This window comes from Fusarium falciforme, chromosome 4 (genome assembly GCF_026873545.1).
Source record: "Fusarium falciforme chromosome 4, complete sequence".
Lineage (NCBI taxonomy): Eukaryota > Fungi > Ascomycota > Sordariomycetes > Hypocreales > Nectriaceae > Fusarium > Fusarium falciforme.
In genome coordinates this window covers 1,683,804-1,698,748 of record NC_070547.1, presented here as the reverse complement: position 1 = coordinate 1,698,748, position 14,945 = coordinate 1,683,804, and the positions used below count along the sequence as shown (strand labels likewise).

Genomic DNA, 14,945 nt, shown 5'->3' with positions numbered 1-14,945 from the left:
TCAGAGGGAGTCGAACCCTCGCTGGCGGAATCAGAATCCGCAGTCATAACCGTTAGACCATGAAACCAATCGATGAGTAAATGGCTCAGAATTGGCAATTATAACCGCCACCCTCCGAGTAGCTTAGACCGTAGCCCTCCACGTCTTTTACAACATCACGATGATAATTCAAGTGATATAGGTACTATCGCCTCCCGTGGTAGTAGAATTATCTTACTCGGCGATTTAAGGGTCTAGATCGAAGCCAGGGTCCCTCCCTGGAGATGGGCGATCATACTGTCTCAGCGCCACTGAAACATTCCTTTCATCCTTAGAAGGCTCACTTTGACTTACACTCCGCCCTTGACCCCTATACGCCCACGCTCGGGGTTTTCCGAGTTTGTCGTCTGGATAGTGTTGATGCTGCTAAAGATGAATAGCTTGGTCTTATGTCGGGTGATAAAGGCGTGAAGGCTGTGAGGATGGGTAGTGAAGTTTCGACCGCAATAGCTGTCTATCGCCCATTAGCAGGATGATATCTACCTCACGCCCCTGGAAAAGAGTTACTGGTGCTTACCCCAATTCCATTCGAAGCCCATCGCGAGCCGAGATGAGACCGGATAGACGGGAGGTCTGTTCGGTGCCCGCTGTTCTTCAAGGTAGGTGTCTGCTTGAGTGACTTTTACAGGGGCCGAGACCATCAGGAACGGTTTCGATATGAAAGACAGAAACTGCTTGATACTTGTGTCAGGGGGAGGGAATTCCATAGGCGTGATTATTAAATTCGTCGTCTGGCCCGAAGGAGCCGACCCTCTGATGGTCTCGCCCAATACAGTGAGACTTGAGCCGAACGTAGTCTACAAACGCACGCCGCCCTCTTCCTTGAGTAATGGCCCTGTCATATATAATATCTTCGTTGATGAACCCGGATTTGCCACCGACAGAAACATGGAGCTGTGATATCTATGTCTCGAAGATTGGTAGACCGCTGGTGTTGACTCGAGCTGGGCCATTCGAGGTTCGTCAGGGGCAGGATTGAGGCTGAGACCGTTGTAGGGAGGTATGAGTCTGGGTTGAACCAGAGGAGCAGAATTCCATCCAGACTTACCCGTTCCAACATACCTACTGGGAAATCAACTGTCCCATGAGGGGTGTCATGGTTCTGAAGAAGACTCGATGCCGAAGCCATAGGTAGACGAGGACAGAGGTTGGGATCATTGACTTTGGCCCCCGAGTCCGGACACTCTGGTCAGGCAGCTTTGACCTCGGGTGGCCCTAATGGAAACAATTTCGTGCAATATCAAATATCCAATGAAAGGACAGTGACGGATGTAGGATACTCAAAGATGCTCACTACCTTGGCTGGATCTTATAACATGGGGTTGGTAATGACCAGAATGTTTGGAGGCTCTTACTCCTTTATGAATCTTCTAGTTCGACCATCTAGACTTCACTTATTCTCATCACTAGTTTGATGGGGTAGAATGATGAACCGAGTATTCAACCGCTTAAAAGAGATCACTCTTGTATTATTCCAGCCATGAGATTGAAAGCAGCACAACTCTAAGATATAGAAACAGTTTACACCCAGACCCCCTTTTTTTTTGGACAAATAAACGCCCGCTCCAACGGTTGGTATATCTACTATTTGCTCTGCTTCTTGGCCTTTTTGCTGTTACTCCTGGGATCCAGACCTCTCCTGCGCATGGCGTTCCTCCTGCCCTTCTCCATGTACTCCTTGTCCTCGTCCTCGTCCCAGCCTCCAAAGTCGTCGTCGGCCTTGGGCTTGGGGCTCTCGTCGTCATCATCATCGGTGGCGATGGGCGTCTTGTCGATGACCTCTTCCTCCTCGTCTGCAGGGCCCGAGGAGCGGTCGCGGGGCGCAGACGACTTGAGGGGTGTAGGTCCAATCTTGTGGAACTTGGCGACGAAGAAACCGTCGACGTTGTAAGTATGGGGGTAGTATCGGCGTGTGTGGCGCATTGAAGGATCAAACTTCTTGCCCATGTAGCTCGTGAAGCCCTCCTTTCCAAAGGGCAGACCGGACTCGACGAGACGGACATTGGGACGGCGGGAGAGGGCGTACTGGACGACCTGCTCGTTCTCCTCAACGGTGACGGAACAGGTCGAGTAGACAATGTAACCGCCAGTCTTGGAGGCGTGGTTGACCGAGTCGATGGCGGCGAGGACAAGCTGCTTCTGGATGTGAGGAAGCTGCATAAAGTCACGCTCCGTCTTGTTGGTCTTGACACTAGGATCCTTTGCAATAACACCAGTACCGGAACAAGGAGCATCAAGCAGGACACGGTCGAAGCCGCCCATGGGCTTGGGGAACTCTCGGGCGTCGTAGTTGGAGACGACAACGTTGCGCGTGCCGAGACGGTGGATGTTACCGATGAGACCCTTGGCTCGGGCCTTGTTGGGATCGTTGGCCACGATGACACCAGTATTCTTCATCATGGCAGCCATGTAAGTCGTCTTTCCACCGGGGGCAGCGGCCATATCTAGCACGCGCTCGTTCTCCTGGGGCTCGAGGGCCATGCAGGGCAGGAAAGATGAGGCGGCCTGGAGGATGTAGTGGCCGGCGAGGTACTCGGGGGTAGCACCAAGGGGGACGTTGCTCTCAAAGACCTGGAGACCGACCTTGGACCACTTGCCAACAGGTTCGAGAGTGACGCCACGGTTGATGAGGGCCTGGGCGAGGTCACGGCGGTGGGTGCGTAGGGTGTTTGTGCGGATGACGACGGGTCTCGCCGACTCGTTAGCCTCGAAGAAGGCAAAGGCCTCGCGGGGTGTAAAGAGGTTGAAGAGCTTTTCGGCCAGGTACTCAGAGTAGCCGTAGTATGCGCAGATATCCTTGATGAGCTGTGTCGTGTACTCGACTCTCGAGCGGCCGTCCTCGGACAGGTTGGCAAAGTCGTCGAGGACGCGGATGGTTTCGGTGATTCTCGTTCGCAGGAGCTGCAGATCGGGCGCCAGAAGGGCATTGGTCTTTGTGAGCTCGTCCTCGTCCTCGTCATCGTCTTGTAGAATGTGAGGCTTGTCGCCGTGGATGTTGGTCTGCAGAGCGTCCTCAGCCATCTCGGCCTCGGCCTCGGCAGCGTCCTCCGCCATTTGAGCGTCCAGTTTTCTTGAGAGACCCTCAATGTTGGCGGCTGTGAGCTTCTCCTCGGCGTCTGACTCGTCTTCATCCTCGGACCACATGGCCTTTGCAGCGCCGCCTTCCTCTTCTGAGTCGAACACAGAGTCGTCGTCGGACCCAGAGGCGAGGAAATCGTCCTTCAATCCGACACCAGCGTCTGAAGATCCATCCTCCAGATCGTCCAGGTCAAATTCATCATCCATCTCCTCATCGGAAAGATCCTCCAATGCCGGCGCAGGGGCCTTGCTCTTCTTGCTCTTGCCATTCGCCTTGGGCGCGGGCGGCGCAGCCTTCACAGCCTTGGCTCCCTTCTTCTTGGTGGCATCCTTCTTAGCAGAGTCCTTCTTGGCGACTCCATTGCTCTTGGGTTCGGTAGCCTTGCTGGTTTTCCGCTTCTTCTTCTCGGGGGCCTCGACGACAGGATCGGCAGGCAGACCGGCCTTGCGCTTGAGCTTTGCAAAGTGCTCTTCCGACAGGGGTTGGGGCGGGCCCTGCTTCTTCATGCGACGTCCGACACCCATCTTGAAAGAGTGTTATCAATCGATTGTGGGAGTTATTAGAGAAAAAGATTGAGACGAGACGCGAGAGGCCGTCTTGTCTTTTTTGGCTACCAAAGAAAAAGGCAGTCCCCGCCGAAACTTTTTTCTTTGCGCAACGATAGCAAGGGTCCGATAAGATGGTAATCTCCACGTGATCCATGCTGCAGTGGAGCTACACCACTCCCCCAAGCCCAAGGCGATGCTCAATGACGATGATCTGGACACGGTCAACATTCTTTGCGTGGACTCGAGTCTTGATATTTTGCCTAAATCTCCCCGAAAAGCTTTCTTAGGGCTTGGGAGTCTCGTCTACCATCATCTTTAACTCTACCACCTCCTACTACCTCCTACCAGCTCAACCCCACCTCGAGCTTACCTCCCATCGCGAGCTCACCATGTCTGAAACCGCCTTTGCCCAGACCTTCCTCGGGTCGCTTCAGTCGCGACCTCTCCGACTCTCTGCCGACCATGTCGAAGATCCCAAGACCTTCCCGGCTCGCCCACCTGTACGAACCTAGCATATACCGCACCCGCGGCTCTTCTAACAGCGATAGTACATCATCCCCCGCATGCCCAAGGCCATGAGCAAGCCCACCCACCTCGCTCCCGGCTCCGAGCGAAGCGTCACCGTCTCCCTCAAGTCCCTGCGCAACCCTCCTCTGAGCATCAAGCTCACCTCGCAGCCCCTCGATACGTCGGTCCTGGACATCAAGAGCAGCGTCCAGAAGCAGACCAGGATACCCGTCGCAAAGATGAAGCTGCTACACAACAAGAAGCCCGTGCCCGACAGCAAGATTCTCAAGGACCTCCTAGGGGATACGGACATGTCTATCGAGTTTACGGTCATGGTTATTGGTGGAGCCGCTGCCATCCCCCCTGAGGAACCCGAGGCCACCCCTGAGGTGTTGCCTACAGGCAAGGAGGCATTGGAGACGGAAGAGTTCTGGAGTGACCTCAAGGGATTCTTGATGCAGCGATTAAAGGATGAGACTCAGGCGGAGGAGCTATCCGGTCTCTTTAGATCGAGTTGGCAGTCCAGCCAAGCAAGTCCATGATTTATCTCGGAGCGCAGGCATGATAGACGACACGATAGATGAAAAATGGCAATAATTCCACATACCAGCATGCGAGTTTATTCCCGTGGTACGGTACATGGTCAGGGCTGGCAAATCTGAGAATTTACGTATCCGCCCAGAAGTAAACTCGATGGCTCACGTCCCTGAAGGACGTCCACCATCCCCGTGCTTCCATCCACAGTTGCACTCCTACATCATGGTTGTTTTGGTCTCTCAACGCTTGAAACGACCCTAGATATGCTCAGTTATGCCGGCACCGCTTCTATAGAGTGCGGGGCGGCTAGTGGGTTGATTCGTGACAGCGCGCTTAACCAGCAAGACCCTTGCTGACGGTCTTGATGATGGTGTCGTATTCGATATCATCAGTGTCGTTGGCCTGGAGCTCGACCGCAATACCGGTGAGTGATCGCTTCAGAGCCTCTTTGGAGGAGGCGTAGATCATCTTGGGCTGGTGGGGTGTCAGTTCATGTTTCGCAGCGAGGCGAGGACAGACAGGGGTTACTGACCTGGATGCCGGCATCATCGGGAGACCAGGCAATGAAGGCGAGCTTGTTTCTGGAAAATTGTTAGGATATGTGCCTGTGCCTGACTCTGGGCTATTCGAACGCACCGGATACCGTCGCCAGAGGCCAGGCTGTACTCAAAGTCGTAGACAGCGTATCGGGGACCCTTGCCGACAGCGCCCTGCAACCTGTCAGATTCTTGCCCGGATTCCTCGTCAGTTCATGAGCGGGGCGTACCGTTCGGCTCCTGGAGGTGGCGTTGATGAGCTTCTCACGGAACTCTTCCCAGTCCTTGTCCTCGGAGGCGTGCTCGACAACAATCTCCTTGTAGTCGTCCGAGAGCTTGTAGACGATGTACTTGTACTTCTTGTTGAGCTTCAGGTCATTGTAGGCAGTTATGCACTCCTGGGAAACGGTGGCTCTGGAACACGGAGGCGGCGGGTTAGCGCGGTTGTCTCAAAGATTTGAAGCTGCGTGTGTCTTGTTGTGTTGTGTTGCCCCGCGGCGGCGACATCATGGTCGAGGGGGAGGGGGGAGCATCAGGCGCGGGGCGGGGGAAACGGCGCGCGAATAAAATGGAGCGAGGGAGAGGGCGAGAGGACGAACCCGGATTGAGACTGAAAAACATGGTTAGATAGAAGATCTTGCTGGAGGAGACGTCGGTGAGCTTACCATGGTTGCGGTCTACGTCAGGAGACGGGCGAGATCTTGGGAATGAGGGGCGGACGGGCTGGCGGGAGCTTTCGAATTAGCTATCAGGACAGAGAGGATCAGGCGCAGCAGAGGTGCAGAGGGGGAGATGCAGGTGCAGGACCAAGTGGGGAGGCGTTGGCGTACCGGGAGAGGAAGAAAATCGAGGTTAAGAGGAGTCGAGGTTCAAGATGAAGAAACAAGATGGAAATGGGCGTTGTAGGGAGGGTCGTTTGTATCTTGGGGGTTGGGCGGATTTAGGCGGTAGGGGGACTGGGACTTGTCCCATAGAAAGGCGGGGCCAGACCTCTTGCGGGAGAAAAACACCACCTGGCCTACCTACCTTCTCCCCCACCACAACCACCACCACCACCCATGAGGAGGCCTTCCACGTGACTCCCCTGGCGTGCGTGTCAATTGTGGCTCGTCAGCTTATCTCCTATGGAGAGCTAGCTATGGCGAGGCGAGGCCGTGCTTGCTGTCTGTGCTGTCTCGTTGTCGTTGACGACGACGGCCTCAGCAACCCATCATCTCATCAATGCTACAAACCCCTGCCTGTTGTCCCGCCCGCCGAGCCCGGCCTCGTTTCGGTGAAGCCTAAACGAGGCATCAGCTTCCAATCAACCCCTTACGAAACACAGCCCAGGCAACTAGAGACAGATGTATGTTTATAGATTTCTTTTTTTATTCTTTCTTGATCTCATGTCTTTTCATGCTAGTGCTACACAGTCAATGCTATTATACAGGGCTCAAATGTGGCCTGAAAATCTGCAGGGGGTATGAGGACAAGGCCGTCGTGGTGGTCGAGAAAAGGTAGGTAGAGTAGAGAGAGGGGAGATTGCAAGGCCACTGTCCCATGATAACACGCAAACCATGTGCGCCGTCCGTCCAGCTTTTTGTTGTACATCATATCATCCCAATCACATTATTCCGTCTCTTACATCATGCCTCCCATGCCACCCATGCCGCCCATACCGCCCATGCCACCCATAGGAGGTCCAGCAGGGCCCTTCTCCTCGGGAGCATCGACGATGGCGACCTCGGTGGTGCCTAGCAGAGAGGCAACACCGCTGGCATCAATGAGACCAGTGCGGACGACCTTGAAGGGGTCAAGGATACCGGCAGCGATCATGTCGACGTACTCGCCCTTGGCGCTGTCGAAGCCCTTGTTGAAGTCGTTGGCGTGCTCATCAGTGAGCTTGCCAATGACGACGGAGCCCTCAAGGCCGGCGTTCTCAATGATGGTGCGGGCAGGGCGGGTGATGGCGTTCTTGACGATGCTGACACCGAGCTGCTGGTCAAAGTTGGCAGACTTGACCTCGCCAAGGGCGTGGGCAGAAGCCTTGATGAGGGCAGTACCACCACCGGGCAGGATACCCTCCTCAACGGCGGCGCGGGTAGCGTTCAGGGCATCGACGAAGCGGTCCTTCTTCTCGCCGACCTCAACCTCGGAGGAGCCGCCGACCTTGATGACGGCGACACCACCAGAGAGCTTGGCGAGACGCTCCTGGAGCTTCTCCTTCTCGTACTCGGAGGTGGTGGGGTCAGCCATGACGCCACGGATCTGCTCGCATCGCTGAGCGATGTTGTCCTTGGCACCGCTGCCGTTGAGGAGGATGGTGTCCTCCTTGGTGATGGTGATGGAGCCAGTGGAGCCGAGCATGTCGGGGGTAGCCTTCTCAAGCTTGACGTCGAGCTCGTCAGTGAAGACGGTACCGTCGGTCAGGATGGCGAGATCGCCGAGGATGGACTTGCGGTTGTCACCGAAGCCGGGAGCCTTGACGGCAGCGACCTGGAGCTGGCCACGGAGCTTGTTGAGAATGCAGACAGCGAGAGCCTCACCCTCAATGTCCTCAGCAATGATGACAAGAGGTCGTCGCTGCTGGGTGGAGACCTCAAGAGCAGGGATGATGTCCTGGACAGCAGAGATCTTCTTCTCAGAGAGGAGGATGAGAGGGTTCTCAAACTCGACCTTCTGGGACTTGGTGTCGGTGATGAAGTAGGGGGAGACGAAGCCACGGTCGAATCGCATACCCTCGGTGACCTCGAGCTCATCCTGGACAGTCTTGCCCTCCTTGACAGTGATGACACCCTCCTTGCCAACCTTCTCCATGGCGTTGGCAATCATCTGACCAATGTGGATATCACCGTTGGCGGAGATGGTGGCGACCTGAGCGATCTCGGCGCTGGTGGTGATGTCCCGCTTGTTCTTCTGGAGGAACTCGACAACGGCCTCGACGGCAGCCTGGATACCGCGGCGGAGATCCATGGGGTTGCAGCCGGCAGCAACGTTCTTGACGGTCTCGGAGAAGATGGCGCGGGCGAGGACAGTGGCGGTGGTGGTACCGTCACCGGCGACCTCGTTGGTCTTGGAGGCAACATCCTGGAGCAGCTTGGCGCCGAGGTTCTCGAACTTGTCCTTGAGGCTGACAGCGCGGGCAACAGTCACACCATCTGTTGTAGTTAGTTAAATGTCGAACAAGATGAACAGACTGCTTGTACGAACCCTTGGTGATCTTGGGAGAGCCGAAGCTGGACTCAATGAGGACATTTCGGCCCTTGGGTCCGAGGGTGGTAGCGACGGCCTTGGCGAGGGTGTCGACACCGGCGAGAAGAGCAGCGCGGCCCTCAACACCGAACTTGAGCTCCTGTAGATATGTCAGTGACCCAATTCGCAAGCCTAGGATATCAATTCATCATCTTCTTACCTTGTGAGCAAATCGGACCTGCTGGCTAAGACCGCCCGCTCGGTACTTGGTGGCTGCCGAGGACAGGACAGAGGCCCTCGCCCGAGTGCTCAATGCGCGCTGCATGATGTGTGAATTAGGGGGGTATAATGTGACTGAAGAGAAAAAGGAAGAGGAGGAAGAACGCTCGGGAGGAATTCGACCTTGGGACGAGGACGGACGAGCAGGGCGAAGAGACGGGGAGACAAGAGGTTGATATGATGGCAAAACTGGAGAAGAGCTCGAGGTCCAAAAAAATCGTCGCTCGGAGCGTCGGCAAAACATCCACCCAGAAGCGAGTCTAATCCCGAAGAAGCCTAGCGCCATCGCCGGCCGCTTTCCACACCTTTCCAACGACGTCCGTGAGGCTCGCTGGACAAGGTCGCTAACCCCCTCCAAGAGGCGGCGTTTGGGCCTGGAACTCATATTACCGGAGCCATAGCCGAGGGGACAGACCGCTGTGAGCCCTCTGGCGCCTTTTGACGGGTCACGAGCGGCTTTCAATGTCCAGCGAACGGCTCCACCAACGACTCCATCATGACAAATGTGTTGGCTGGGGTTCGCTCTTGTTCTCTGGGGCTCGAGTAACCATGCTTGCGCTATCCTTCGGTAGATGCAACATGGGCGATGAATGTGCTGTCGATGAGTGAACGAGGCCGAGGACAAAGAGTAGAGATGGTCGAGGACGTATTGGCTACAATTGCTAATTTAATTCACGTGTATAGCTCCTCTGACACTTCAATTTCGTGTTCCGGGACCAGTTGCAATCTTTCTTTGCTCGGTGCAACTCTTCTCTCCCAATTCTTCACTTCAAAGCCCAGCCACAAGATGCTCTCGGCTCCGGCTCCACGTAGTAGTTTGTTCACCTCTTGTGCCAAAGGCATATGCTGCATAGGCCCACCCTCTGCTGTCTGCAAGGCGCGAACCGAGCACAACTGGTAGCTGGACAAAAATATCGAGGCAACGATGGGAAGTAAGCAATGCCTGCAGAGGGTAGGCTGGGGATAGGAACAGGAAGCAAGTAGAGATAATGATGGCAGCATCAAACGTTGAGCAAGGGCTATTGCCTGGATGATGAATGAGTGACTTCGATATTTGAGTCACCGAATAGTTATTACTTGGTGTGAGGAGACACCCACTAACAAAGGTTGAGCTAGTCTGACTTCCAAGAACAGGGACCTCGGCTCCAGCCACCAAGCAAAGCCTGCAGCTCACCTTAATTGAACTACCACTTGGATAGTCGCTACCGTCGTAGCTGGTATCTCCAACCCTATGCATTGCTCATGAACATCAGGGACTCTCGGTGATAAATGTTTTGATGTGTAATCCAAAAGCATATCTCTGGTCCATCCGGCCATCATGATGTAACACACCTTGCCTTTGGCATCAGCTCATACCATCAGGTCGTGCCAAACAACATTATCTTTGGAGCAATGGGGGCCTCTAGAATTGGATCGTTGGGCGACTTGTTCCAGGACCAAGGGAAAGAGGTTGTTAAACGCATGTTCCGGGCCATGATTCGCGATGCCTCGATCCTCCAGCTCGGCACGGTGAGAGAAACTCCTTGCGGAGTCGGGCAAGTTCATCTTGAATCTAGAAACAAGACTATGTGATGGTGGTCGATGGCGGTTCTGAGGGTGTGGTGGGCCAGAACGGGCGGTTGTGGTGTTCTGGCCTGTCTATTTACATGAGCGAGCCAGAGAAACCGAGCCTCTCTATCATCCTGTTTCATATCCTTCTCCCAGGGAAAAGCGAGATTGAGTTTCAGCAATGGCAAAGAAGCATCACACCCTCCTCCTCAGACTCTGAAGCAAAGACCGCGGCGGTAGACATGCGTGTTGCCCTCATAGAAAGATTGCGCTCGATCCAGGTATGACAAAGTAGTTCAATACCATATCTTACTAACAAAAGTCTGTATACATGTCGGATATCCCATGGAAATAGAATATATCCAGAGAAGCATCTATAGCATCAAAAGATCTACTACTTGGTAAAGGTAGTTCACGTCACGGCAGTACTTGATAGTGGTGATGCGATACAATCATCATACACTCTGCCATGGGCAGACGACTCCGAGTCGGTATTCCTCTATATGGCCAAAATAAAAAAAGAAACAACAAAATTACAACGTCTAAAGCCCAAACCCTGTTCCCTCTCGGGGAACGAAACGAAACAGCAAGCGGCGACATGCTCTCTCTCCTCCTCTCCTCTCCTTTTTTTTTCCCTTTTTTTTCTTTCTTTTTTTTACTGGGTGATAAACCACCCAGGGCAACCCCTCTTGGAAGGGGACTCCTCTCCCTCTCCCTCTCCCCGCTATAGATTGACGTTAGTTGTTGTTCGTTTATGTCAAGCGTTCAGGGGAAAACTCACCATCCTCTTCAGGCTTTGCGAAAAGGCGGGCTGGCCTTGGCCACCCGCCCCGAAGAAGACGTCGTCGGCGACAGAGCCTGCGACAGGGAACTGGTAGGTTAGGTCGAAACCATAACCTTGGCCACCAGCTGGGAAGCTGGCGACCCCAGTCCCGCTGCCGAGGATGTCTCGCGGGATGTTGAGTCCCGCAAACAGGTCAGCCTGGTTGATCTCCTCTGCCGCCGCGAGTTGGGCGGCAGGGAACCAGGACCAGTCGGTGATGTCGTTGACATCAAAGGGGGGAGGTGGAGGGAGGGAGGCGGCGATGGCCTCGGCGTCGAACGGAACTGCCGGCCCAAAGGCTGGCGCAACAAAAGTTGCGACCGAACCTGGGCCGGCAAAGTTCTGGACGCTGTTGTCGGCGAAGGGGACGGGGGCGACAACGGGGGCGGCGACGGGAACAGCAGCGGCAACGGGAACGGGCTCAGTCTCCTCTTCCTCTTCCTCGGACACTGAAGACTCCTCAGGCTCCCGCGGGTCTAGCTCGACCAGCGGATAGCCATCAAAGTCTTCGGTGTCCGATTCCGAGTCCGACTCGACCGGCTCGATCATAAAGGCGGCGGTGGAGGCTGTGATGGGAGAAGTAAACACCACCTGGCACTCAGGGGTGGCCTCGTCAGACAAGGTTGCCGCGTTGTTGGTAAGAGAGTCGGTCTCAGGCTCATCGAGGTACGCGCCGGGAGACTCATTGTCGTAATCGGCAGGGAGCTCAGGAAGATAGTCGTCAGCAGGCTCAAACAGGTACAGGCCAGGAGACTGAGGCTCGTTGGACTCTGCAGATGCCGGGAGGGAAGAAGGGCAAGACACTTCGGAGCCAGGAGGAGAGAAAGGAGAAGAAGAGACAACAAACTCAACAACGGAGGGCTGAGGAGTGTGATGACGGCGACGTCGGCGACGAGAGACAGGAGTGGGAGTGACAGGAAGTTGAGCAGCAGGGAATGTGTGTGCTTCTGGGGCGCCGATGACAGCCTCCATCTGAGAAGTGAAGGGGTCTTTGATCTCAGGAGCATCGCCTAGGCTGTACTCAGGGTGATAAAGAGGCTCGGTGAAGAGAACTTCACGAGTGGTGGTTGTGTCCTCGCCGTCAAGATCTGCACGCATGACGCCGCGAACAGTTCGGTCGGCGCGAGGGGAAAGGGGAGGAGGGACGATGTGACCTTCGGCGATGAGGTCGTTGCGGTTTCGGCCAAGCCACTGAGTGATCGAACTCCCACTGGAGCCGGGATTGAGTCGATGAGCAACTTGGTCCCAAGGCAACCTGATCTTGGCTCTGTTGCATTCATACACAAGGACTTGGAGCAGCTTGTCAGACATGCGCGGGCCTGAAGCAGTGTTAGAATTGAGACAAAGAGTGAATCAAGTCGAAGTACTTACGAGTCCATGAGATAAGGTTGCGATCCTTCTTGCGGCCGTTGAGAGAGCGTTGCTCGGCGGTAGGGAGATGGTGAGTGTGAGTCCAGGCTTGCTGAGACTTCTTGCCACGGCGACGGGAAGGAGTTGGCGCAGAAGCAGAGGAAGAAGAGGAAGCAGACTTGGTGTGACCGTAGGTAGACATCGTGCAAAGTGACTTGAAGACGTAAAGTGAAGTAAGTGATAAGTAAACGTGACAAGTGACTTGAACGATATGCTGAGTGAATGATGAATTTGAATCGAAGATTGTTGAATGTGAAGTGATCCTGGATTCAAATTCTGGTGAAGAGAAAGAAGAGAGGGAGGAGGAGAGGAAGAGAGGAAATCTCTTATGGTAAAATGTGCGAAGCTGCCAGTGCTGAAGCGTGCCCTGAATGAAGCCATCGCCGGACGGCTGACAGCTGCTAGACGGCCGTCGAGGCAGAGTCGCATATCTCGACGACCGCCAACCCAATCGCTTGCGCCATCGCTTGGAAATCACCCGATCGAGCGCCAAATAACCTGAATTGGAGAATTAGGTCAAAATTCCAGGGCAGCGCGCATCGTGAAGGGTGGCCCTGACGGAGAGGACCGTGGTGGTGAGGCTGGCCGTGATGCTTGATGGTCGCATTTGATATGGGCATTTTGCAACACCATCACACAAATATTTTTTGAAATTCTGATACTTATAATTGAATTGAGATGATAAGCTTCGAAGGTAAAATATTCTTGGGGCCATAATTCCCAACGGATGTCCTCTTTTTGCAGAGTGTCGCGCACGGGTGTCACTATCAAGTTGACCCAAATGAAGACGTTTGCACGTTGATTCGCAGTCACTGAATTGCGCAATTGAAGAAGTGGCGTAAATACTCCTCTGTATTAAAGAGAGCTTTCCTCATTATGGTGACAGGCCTTGGTTACATACATGGGGATGCTTTGATCTGCACCTTTGCTCGCATCCGTAGTCATGTCCGAACCCACCCAACATAAGCACCCTAGTTCGTACGTCCAAATGTCTTCTGAAAGAAACTCTGGATCTTGGAACGGTCTCTGGCACTCACGCTCGAACTGTTTCTGCTGCGCGTGGGGTTGTCTCGGGCCTCGGACTCGCGGTTCAGCTCGTTCAGGCGCTGAGTGCGCATCTCGATGTCGTGGATGGCCTGTCGCTGGGCCTCAAGGAGACCGTTGAGTGAGGCTTGCGTATGCTCCTGTAAAGCCGAGTTGACGGCTTGGTTGATGGATTGGGGAAGATCATTGGCGATCTGGGAGAGCTGGTTGGCGAGCCCGTGGGTCATGGCGAGGTTCTGGGTGGTGGCCTGGATGTTGAAGGCCTGAGGCTGGATCATGGTCTGCAGGGCCGAGACGGTTTGCTGCTGCATCTCGATCTGCTGACCCATGGTGTCACTCTGGCGTCGAAGCGTGTTTGCTTGAGCGTCAAGCTTGCCCACATTCATACGAAGGGGCCCGGTGGCGTCGGCGATGCCTTGCTCGATGGTCTGCTCGACCATGGAACGCATCTTCTCATCAGAACCATTCGCGCTGTTGCCCTTTGCGTTCTGGCCGTTGTAACCGCTGTTGCCTTTGTGGGCGTTTTGTCCACGGCGCTGGGGCATGGACTTGTTAGCAGCAGCAAAGTAACGGTTTTCATGCTGAACAGCCTGGAGATATGTGTCGACCCGACGGGCTGCTGCACCTTCGGTCTCATCCTCCCCACTCAAGGCATCACGTTCTCTGATGCGGCGGGTGATTTCAATGCGGAGGTGGTTGTAAGCCTCAGGGGCTGGGCACATGGGGTTACCACGAAGCTGCCGAAGCCGTGTCAGATCCTGGTAGTCCTCGATGGTTGCATCAACATCCATAGGAGACGCCTTGGTGGTGGGGAACTCTCCGTTGCGTCTCGCCTCTGCCAGCTGCGATGCCATCATCTGCAGCTGGTCAGCTGGATAGGTGCTACAGCCGCGTGTCGACGCCATGAAGTTGGTATTGTCCTTGGGGGTCTCGGGCTTTTGGAGGAATGCCTCTATGGGCGACTCGGGAGTGACGGCAGTAGTAGCTTGGGTGTGGGCTCTCTCGCGGGCCACGAGATCATTAAGCTGCGATTTGAATCTCTGCAGCTGAGAGGTCGATGATGGGATGTTAGGAGGTGGCGACATGAGGGGGTCTTCTTAGGCAAAGCCAAATGGACGATAAGGGAGCGTAGGTTTGTTGATGTGTTTGGTGAAGCAGTAAATGTGCCTTCGCAGATCAGCATGGGCGTCGCGACAAGGGATGGAGAGAAGCTCACAAGATGTGAATCAATAGAAGTCTTGATGCTCGAGACTGGAATAAAGAGTGTATGGCAGCTTTTGCGTGATGGAGATCTGCCTCGAGATAATCAAGAGAAGGAAATGCCGCTCCACATCTTCAAAGGAGGGATAGGGCGGGAGCCAAGACGTGAATGCAGAATGAATGGATAAAGGTGAGTGCCGAAAACAGAGAGACAATAGAGAATA

At 54.6% G+C, this 14,945-nt stretch overlaps 6 protein-coding genes across 6 annotated transcripts; 1 reads left to right on the top strand and 5 right to left on the bottom strand.

Annotated features, from left to right (window-relative positions):
* Positions 1 to 1,623: 1,623 nt before the first annotated feature.
* NCS54_00528500 (SAM-MT-RSMB-NOP domain-containing protein) lies at positions 1,624 to 3,642 on the bottom strand (the record flags this gene model as incomplete). The annotated part of the gene is made up of 1 exon (XM_053150797.1): positions 1,624 to 3,642. One exon carries the CDS (start codon positions 3,640 to 3,642, stop codon positions 1,624 to 1,626), a length of 2,019 nt encoding a protein of 672 aa, XP_053006772.1.
* A 413-nt stretch (positions 3,643 to 4,055) lies between these two features.
* NCS54_00528400 (Hypothetical protein) lies at positions 4,056 to 4,715 on the top strand (the record flags this gene model as incomplete). The annotated part of the gene is made up of 2 exons (XM_053150796.1): positions 4,056 to 4,166; positions 4,215 to 4,715. The coding sequence occupies 2 exons, from the start codon at positions 4,056 to 4,058 to the stop codon at positions 4,713 to 4,715; spliced, it is 612 nt and encodes a 203-aa protein (XP_053006771.1).
* Positions 4,716 to 5,043: 328 nt separating this feature from the next.
* On the bottom strand, positions 5,044 to 5,914 carry NCS54_00528300 (Cofilin; the record flags this gene model as incomplete). The annotated part of the gene is made up of 6 exons (XM_053150795.1): positions 5,044 to 5,184; positions 5,243 to 5,291; positions 5,347 to 5,420; positions 5,477 to 5,660; positions 5,846 to 5,856; positions 5,912 to 5,914. 6 exons carry the CDS (start codon positions 5,912 to 5,914, stop codon positions 5,044 to 5,046), a joined length of 462 nt encoding a protein of 153 aa, XP_053006770.1.
* A 952-nt stretch (positions 5,915 to 6,866) lies between these two features.
* On the bottom strand, positions 6,867 to 8,742 carry NCS54_00528200 (Heat shock protein 60; the record flags this gene model as incomplete). Its single annotated transcript, XM_053150794.1, has 3 exons — positions 6,867 to 8,383; positions 8,436 to 8,577; positions 8,638 to 8,742. The coding sequence occupies 3 exons, from the start codon at positions 8,740 to 8,742 to the stop codon at positions 6,867 to 6,869; spliced, it is 1,764 nt and encodes a 587-aa protein (XP_053006769.1).
* Positions 8,743 to 10,899: 2,157 nt separating this feature from the next.
* Positions 10,900 to 12,619, bottom strand: NCS54_00528100 (Hypothetical protein; the record flags this gene model as incomplete). The annotated part of the gene is made up of 3 exons (XM_053150793.1): positions 10,900 to 10,968; positions 11,026 to 12,386; positions 12,439 to 12,619. 3 exons carry the CDS (start codon positions 12,617 to 12,619, stop codon positions 10,900 to 10,902), a joined length of 1,611 nt encoding a protein of 536 aa, XP_053006768.1.
* An 829-nt stretch (positions 12,620 to 13,448) lies between these two features.
* NCS54_00528000 (Hypothetical protein) lies at positions 13,449 to 14,606 on the bottom strand (the record flags this gene model as incomplete). Its single annotated transcript, XM_053150792.1, has 1 exon — positions 13,449 to 14,606. The coding sequence occupies one exon, from the start codon at positions 14,604 to 14,606 to the stop codon at positions 13,449 to 13,451; it is 1,158 nt and encodes a 385-aa protein (XP_053006767.1).
* Positions 14,607 to 14,945: the final 339 nt, after the last annotated feature.